Source organism: Vicia villosa, unplaced genomic scaffold, assembly GCF_029867415.1.
Source record: "Vicia villosa cultivar HV-30 ecotype Madison, WI unplaced genomic scaffold, Vvil1.0 ctg.001334F_1_1, whole genome shotgun sequence".
In the NCBI taxonomy this organism is placed as follows: Eukaryota; Viridiplantae; Streptophyta; class Magnoliopsida; order Fabales; family Fabaceae; genus Vicia; species Vicia villosa.
In genome coordinates this window covers 364,589-372,647 of record NW_026705578.1, presented here as the reverse complement: position 1 = coordinate 372,647, position 8,059 = coordinate 364,589, and the positions used below count along the sequence as shown (strand labels likewise).

General features: G+C 34.0%; 1 protein-coding gene and 1 long non-coding RNA gene across 2 annotated transcripts; both read right to left on the bottom strand.

The window, feature by feature from the left end:
- Positions 1-5,177: 5,177 nt before the first annotated feature.
- Positions 5,178-5,831, bottom strand: LOC131634695 (uncharacterized). The gene is made up of 2 exons (XR_009293627.1): positions 5,682-5,831; positions 5,178-5,555 (listed from the first exon to the last, which is right to left on the bottom strand). It is a non-coding gene; the product is annotated as an uncharacterized LOC131634695 (long non-coding RNA).
- A 602-nt stretch (positions 5,832-6,433) lies between these two features.
- Positions 6,434-7,495, bottom strand: LOC131634688 (uncharacterized). The gene has a single exon (XM_058905326.1). The coding sequence runs from the start codon at positions 7,493-7,495 to the stop codon at positions 6,434-6,436; it is 1,062 nt and encodes a 353-aa protein (XP_058761309.1).
- Between the last annotated feature and the right edge of the window lie 564 nt (positions 7,496-8,059).

Here is an 8,059-nt window from a genome sequence, read left to right as displayed (position 1 = left end):
TATACCACAACGGTTGTTTAGAAAAATCGCTGTTAATTATTTTTCTTTAAATTATATCAAAATTATTATTTGGAAACACATTGTTGTGGTAGGAAGAGTGTTACTTGACATATTATTACCATCACGCGCCAGTGGTGGAAAACATCATACATACAACCACCCTTTACCCCAAAATGGTAGGTAAGCTGTTACGGTATAACTTTTGCAGTAGTGTTGGTAGCACTTTTCCGTGGTAGTGTCACCACAGTTCATGTTATAAATCATGGTGATATATTTTATCTCTAAAAGCTAACTTATATCACTTCAAAACAGACTGTGCTTAAAGAAAATCCTAACTTATTTCACCCTAATAAAATCTCTCAAAACTCAAAAATAACTTGACCAACTAGTATAAATCAAGAAAAGATTTTACAAATCCTTGCAAGATGAAATAAGTGGAAGGTGCACGCCTTGCTGCTTCAAATATTCGTCTTCCTTCCAAACTTCTTTTGATAAACTAAATCTTTCTGACAAATAAAAATATTTTTATCAAATAAATCAGACGAATATGTCCATGTAAATCCCGAGTATTTAGAAATGAGTCGTATACCGTCTAGAGTATTTGGATAAGATCCGTATAACTCATCGTTCAAATATTCGTCATCTCGTGTATTTGGATACGAGCCGGAAAACTTATTGGTCAAATATTCGCATTTTGTTCAAAACACAGTAAATAAAGGAATCCAATTAGTTCATTCTTTAGCGGATGAAAGATGACCTCTTGGCCGTTGTTGAAGCAGGCATAGCGACAAGCAACAAAAGATTTGGAAATATTGAGCGTCGAACGGAGCTGACAAACCGAGAGATTTTCGGTTCATTTCTCTTCTTCTTTGTGTATTCCTCTTTGGTTAAGTTTTGTATATTATTTTACTTTAAACTCATGTATATTTGTTGATCATGGCGTTATATAAAACTTGCTTTATAAATCTGTATTGATTGTTATCTTAGATTTTTGCTTTGTGCTTGAGATTTGGATTGCATTAGAGATAAACTTCTTGAATCCTTATATAAGATGATTATCTCTTAGTTTCTTAACTCTAGAGATAGATTTATAGCTAACAATCACTGTTGGTATCCGTTCTTAATGCTTTCGTGTTTAAGCGGCGCGCAAGAGATCGCCGACGTGAGAATACGGATGTTCTCGCAACTTTGCGTTAGAGATAACCTTGGTTGTGAGTTAATCTCGTAGGTGCTCCATAGGTGGAGACTTATGTGAGAGATACGTGATAACATAGACGAGTATCGTAGGTTGATTATAATGGTTCGGTAAGTTTACGTTTGTGAAGAGTGAATATATTTGCATGCCTGATAAGTTATTTCTCTTCTAAGAATGTGTCTATTCGTTTTCTGTCCATATCTTTGTTTACTTTTCGTTCATTCAAACCCGAGCTCGAAACCGTAGAAACTGTTGAATGGTATCTCTCCATTGATGGAGCGATACCATTCAACAGTTTCTACGGTTTCGAGCTCGGGTTTGAATGAATGAAAAGTAAACAAAGATATGGACAGAAAAAGAATAGACACATTCTTAGAAGAGAAATAACTTATCAGACATGCAAATATATTCACTCTTCACAAACGTAAACTTACTAAACCATTATACTCAACCTATGATACTCGTCTATGTTATCACGTATCTCCCACATAAGTGTCCATCTTTGGAGCACCTACGAGATTAACTCACAACCAAGGTTATCTCTAACACAAATTTGCGAGAACATCCGTATTCTCACATCGGCGATCTCTCGTGCGCCGCTCAAACACGAAAGCATTAAGAACGGATACCCACAATGATTGTTAGCTCTAAATCTATCTCTAGAGTTCAGAAACTAAGAGATAATCATCTTAGATAAGGATTCAAGAAGTTTATCTCTAAAGCAATCCAAATCTTAAGCACAAAGAAAAAATCTAAGATAACAATCAATACAGATTTATAAAGCAAGTTTTATATAACGCCATGATCAACAAATATACATGAGTTTAAAGTAAAATCATATACAAAACTCATCCAAAGAGAAATACACAAAGAAGAAGAGAAATGAACCGAAAATCTTTCGGTTTGTCAGCTCCGTTCGACGCTCAATCCACCCCCAATCATCCAAATGCAACCTCCGAAGTTGTTTTCTAAGCTAATCTATCCAAAACATGAAGGTTGATGGAGTTGGTAACAAATACCCCAAAACCATAACCTAAAAATATGATTTTCCCCCCTATTTAGCGAGCTGACAGTAAAAGTGAAATCTTGTTTTCGCCATAAGTTGAGAACCGTGACTCCGAATTGCGCCCGGTTCGAAGCGTTGGAAAGCTCATTCAATGCTCTATCCAATAATGAATGAATGGAAACCAAAATGATGATTTTGTTCATCCTTATTTTGAGCCTATGGAAATCGTCTTGACGGTGGCTAAGCGGACTTGCACCAAAACTGCGAAATCGAAGCTGTGCCTTTGACACTTTATTCCTCAAGGCTCCAATATGCATAACTACCTACAAAACACAAGAAAAACTATCAAATGGTATAAAAACATATGAAAATACAACTATTCACAAAGTATACGTATTTATACACAAAACGAGGAACTATTCAAACGATATTAACAAAAGTATCGATAAGTGCCATTATTTACATACACATAATAAGTACATTTTGGCACTTATCAGCCGTAAAACCCTATGGGTCCCCGAGTATTACGATACGAGCCATATAGCTCGTTTGTCAAATATTTGTATTTCGTTAGAGAATTATGCCTAAATTTGTCCAAGTAGTTTTCAATAAATGGACGAAAAAGGATCTCTTTGACATATATCCCTGCAGATTCTTAAGTATTTGGATACGAGCCATTTAGCTTGTTGTTTAAGTATTCGTATTCTGTCCCAAGTATTTAGATATGATTTGTATAGCTCGCCGTTCAAATAATCGTATTTCATTTCGAGTATTTGGATAGGAGTCGTATAGCTCATCGTACAAAACACGCTAAAAAAAACAAATTAGTTCGTTCTTTCGCGGATGAAAGAGGACAACTTGGACATATATCCCTATGGGTTCCCAAGCATTTGGATACAAGCCGTATAGCTCGCCTCTCAAATATTTGAATTTCCTTAGGAAATTATGACTAAATTTTTCTCCGATAATTTTCATTAAATGGACGAAAAAAGATCTCTTGGACATATATCCCTGCAAATTCTTAGGTATTCGGATATGAGTCGTATAGCTCGTCGTTCAAGTACACGTTTTCCACCTAAGAATAATTTCAACAAATCAAATCTATTTTCTACCTTAGCGCGATCAAATTGAAACACTTCACAATTAAAATCAATCAACAAACAAACCTTTTTACAACGAACTACAAGGCTCTAAATTTCCAATTGCACCTCGGAATAAGTAGGCATATGATTTTGAAATCTTGTCAATCACCTAAATTAAAAACTATATTGTAGTCCTTTTGTTAATTTTTGTAAACTCTTTCAAAAAGAAAAAGAAGAAATCTAAATATTTTCTAGCTAACACTTTTTCAAAAATTAACTAGATGATTCACGTTGTATCCAATAGATGCCCCGGAATACTAATGTCTTTCCCGCGCATAACCGACCTCCGACTCAAATTTGGCACTAGTACAAAAAATACCTATTAAGTCGGATAAAATTGAGTTGTAAGGTCGATTCCACAACCGACTTATTAGTTGGCGTTGTAATAAGTCATGACTTCTTAAGTCGGACTTTTGACCTGAGTTAACATAATACGACTTAAATGAGGGACGAACTCAACAGATGTAGTTCTAATTTTAATAAACAAAATGTATTCCCGATGCATACTATTTTTTAAAAAATAAAATATTCTATTTTGTATACAAACCAAATACTTCTATTTTGTATGACTTAAACTACACAATATACAACTTTTACTATTACACCAAATCATATTGTCCAAAGTAATGAAACTTTGGTGATTACAATCGAACCGTTTGATTGTGGGTTTCACCACCAAATTAAATTACAACAGACACGTACAAAACATAGTTATAGAAGACCATTAAATTATATAACATATTTTCAAACTAAAAAAGAAATTGAAATGTAAAATCAACTTTTTTTTTTTTTTAAGTAAGATATATTAAACTGGAGAACTATGGGACCTCCAACCTAAATCCTAAACCCTAAAATTAACTTATGTGTTTTGCTTTTGACTTATTAATAGAATATTTTTATGAATCAATCAAGCACAAACTAATTATTTCTAATACTTCCTAAATAGATCAGATAAGAATTTAGAAAATTCGATAAGATTAATTATTTGGTACCTTGAGTAGCTTTTGAATAATTTATTATTCTTCTTTACTATTTCAAAACCTCTCAGTTTCAATTTTCCTTCCTTCAAAGAATATGTCTCTCAAGACGGCAACATGACAATAGAGATGCCATGTACTTGTGCAAACCAAAGGTTCATCTAAATCTAAATGACTGGCTGCCAAAGTTTATACTCATCCAATTTATTCATTTAATAAATCTCTATTTTTGCAATGTGCCTCCAGAAAGGGTGGGTTCTATTGGCATAACTGACAGGTTTTTTTCACTACTTCAAGTTGACCATCTCGAAAACTCCTTCTACTTCTAAACAATCTCTGATTGACATTTTTTTTAGCGATAAAATCACTAGTAACACGCGATCCGTTTTTTCATCAAAATGAAAGTAATGTAGATAGTTAACTTATTTGTCGGATACATAGAACGGACATCTGGTTAGCATGTGACATTTCTATATTTCTGCAAACCTCTAATGATTCACATAATAATGCTAAAATTTGGGCAAAATTAATCTGTTTAAAATAAAGTTATAACTAATATGGGATACAAATGGTCGCAATATATAAGCAATGTTGGTAACACGATCATAAAATATATTAAAAAATATATAAACCATAAATATTAGCAACGGCTAAAATCGATAAAATTTTTTTGGACCAGATTTTAAATAATAACGAATAATTGCGATCGGTGGAACAATGATTTCATGAACCGTCGCAAAATAGACTCATGAAATAGATATTTCCCGACATTTGATAAACCTTCATAATTCTAATTTCTCAATGGCTAGAATCATCACCAAACTATTAAAAAATGAACTAGATTTATATAAACAATATTTTCCGCATAACTAACACATCTTCTCAAATTTTCAAATTTTAAGCATAACAAGATCACACATACTATTAATCTTAAAACATTGTTACAAAAATACAATGATGTTCTAAAATAAAATTTTATTGTGGAATATATCAATTATAGTTTTACTAAAGTACATATTATTTTATTGAAACAACTTTTACTCTCACTTTTTGCTTGCATAATTTCTTTTTTATTTTAGCTTCTCATAGATGCTGGCTTTAAAAGTGACAACAACAAACTGTAGAGTAACAACCTCCACCTTTATTATATCCCTCATTTCTGCACATTTGGTCACAATTCTGGCATGGCCCAATGCATGGAAAAGGTGATAAATTGTTCAAATCTGGTGTTGCTCCTGCCACAAAAATTTAAATTCACAAACTTTTGAGCTATGCAAATATTTTCCATAACACATGTACAAAAACTAGCATACAAGAAAAATAAAATAAAAAGTATTTTCCTTTAAGAATATTTTTGGTACCTGAAGACAGAACCAATGCAATGCATAAAAGTCCCAATAGAAGAGATTGGCATATGAGCGTTGCCATTTTTCTTTTAAGATCTTCTTACAACTCTAGCAATATGCATAATAATCTTCAAGCTCTTTATATAGTATTTATTAGGCAAGAATTTTGAGAATTAAATGTTATTTTTTATTTATGTATTAAGTAATAATTTAATAATGATATCATAATAATTGAACTCATACTTATTTGGAATATACATTTTATATCACAAAAATACCCAAAAATTAGAGAAACAAGATTGAAAAAGATAGAGGCAGATTTTAGACTACATGTCTAGAAGAAGTATTATCATCCATCAATAGATGATATTATAAATAAAGTAATTTATTTAACATAGAAAAGTGACCATAGCATTACTGCAAGTGTATGGTTTTCCATTTTCTTCCGAAGTAGAAATTAATTGACAAAAAAAGTAAAATAAATCATACTCACACACCGTATTTTTTGTGTTCAAATAACTTTACTCTTTGCCTAAAATAAAAAATATAACTATTTATTATCATAATAATGAAAAATGTAACTATTCTTAATTGTTATACGGTTTTTCTATTATATAACTAGTGATAGAGCTATATGGAAGTTAGACAATAATAATGGACTTCTATCGATTCTTGTCATATTATGGAAGTTTTTTTTTTTTTTTAATAAGCAATTGATTGATTGAAAAGCTCGCACTAGGGGTGCAACCCTTACAAATAACAAGACACTATGGTATATGATTGTCGGATAAAGGAAGTTTAAACCATTCGTAGTAGTTTGGTTTAAACTTCGTATATCCACAACCTAACCAACTCCAAGAAAGAAACACAATGTTAGTACACACCACCTCAAAACTAAAAACCTTCCCCTTAAAAATCATGTCATTCCTCATAAGCCAAATACACCAAAGAGTAGCTATCCAAACAAAATTGATAGCAATTCTACGCTTGCTACCTAACGCCTTTTCTTGGATGACTTCGAACCTAAGGAAATCTTCCACACTAATCTCCTCCGCTATACCAAGCCACGTGAAGACATAGTTCCAAACCGCTTTCACCTCTTGACAAAAAAAGAATATATGGGAAGAAGATTCAAGAGAGGAGCCGCACATCACACAATTCGGACACACAACACTAGTCACACCTCTTTTCAACAAATTATCTCTAGTAGGAAGCCGGTCAATAAAAAGACGCCAAGTGAAGACCTTAATCTTGGGAGGAAGTTTAAGATCCCACATTACCTTCAACGAATTAATCACATGATAATCCCAAGCACAAGACTTCGCGCTATCAATCACGGAAGAAATGCTCGCAACGGTGAACTCGTCGTTATCGTGCAAGGACCACACAAAAGTGTCGGAGGCAAACTCGCTGGGGCTGTATGCGAGGAGGCAGTCACGCAGCCTAGCCCAGCTGCTGCCAGCAACTGCCGCGGCTGTCACCGAGTGGCCGTGAGAAGGGTCGTTCGAGAAAAGGCCTTCCAACTTCCACCTAAAAGCTCCACCATACCAATCTATAACCTCCTCCACCGTACAATACTTTTTTGTAGATAAATCATATAAATCCGGGAAGTCGAAACAAAGAGATTGTTCTCCCAACCACCTATTGTGCCAAAAAAGAATATCCTTACCATCCTTGCACACACATTTGAAGCAACCGGAGAAACCATTATCGATAAATTCATCCAACACATTTATGTTGCACATATCTCTCCACCAAATTGAATCGTCACTTCTATGCAAAATTCCTCCGTTAATTTGAATCCTAACTTTGGGGCAAACATACCTCATCTTGATAAATCTATTCCAAATGGCATCGGCATCATGAAGAATTCTCCACTTTCATTTCAAGAGAAGAGCGTTATTCATTTCTTTGACATCTCTAATCCCCAAACCCCCCTTCGCCTTCGGCTTGCACACCACCTCCCATTTGACCCAATGGATGCACCTTTTATCAAGACTACCACCCCATAAGAACTCGCTTTGAATTTTCCTAATTTCTTTTGCAATCTTTCCGGGAATCTTATAGAAAGATAGAGTGAAAATAGGGATAGAATTCAATACCGAGTTTATAAGCGTGACTCTTCCTCCCATTGTGATATTTCTCCCCTTCCATGAGGATAAATGCCTCCTAATGTTGTTCACCACTTCCAACCAAACTTTCTTCCTTCTAGGATTGTCCCCCACAATAAGACCAAGGAATTTGAAAGGGATCGCCCCCTTCTTGCAAGATAGGAAAGTCAAGGCGGCATTTATGTACCACTCTCCAACATTAACTCCAAAAATATTGCTTTTGTTAAAATTGATCCTCAACCCGGAAACCAATTCAAAACCTCTCAAAATAACCTTCATATT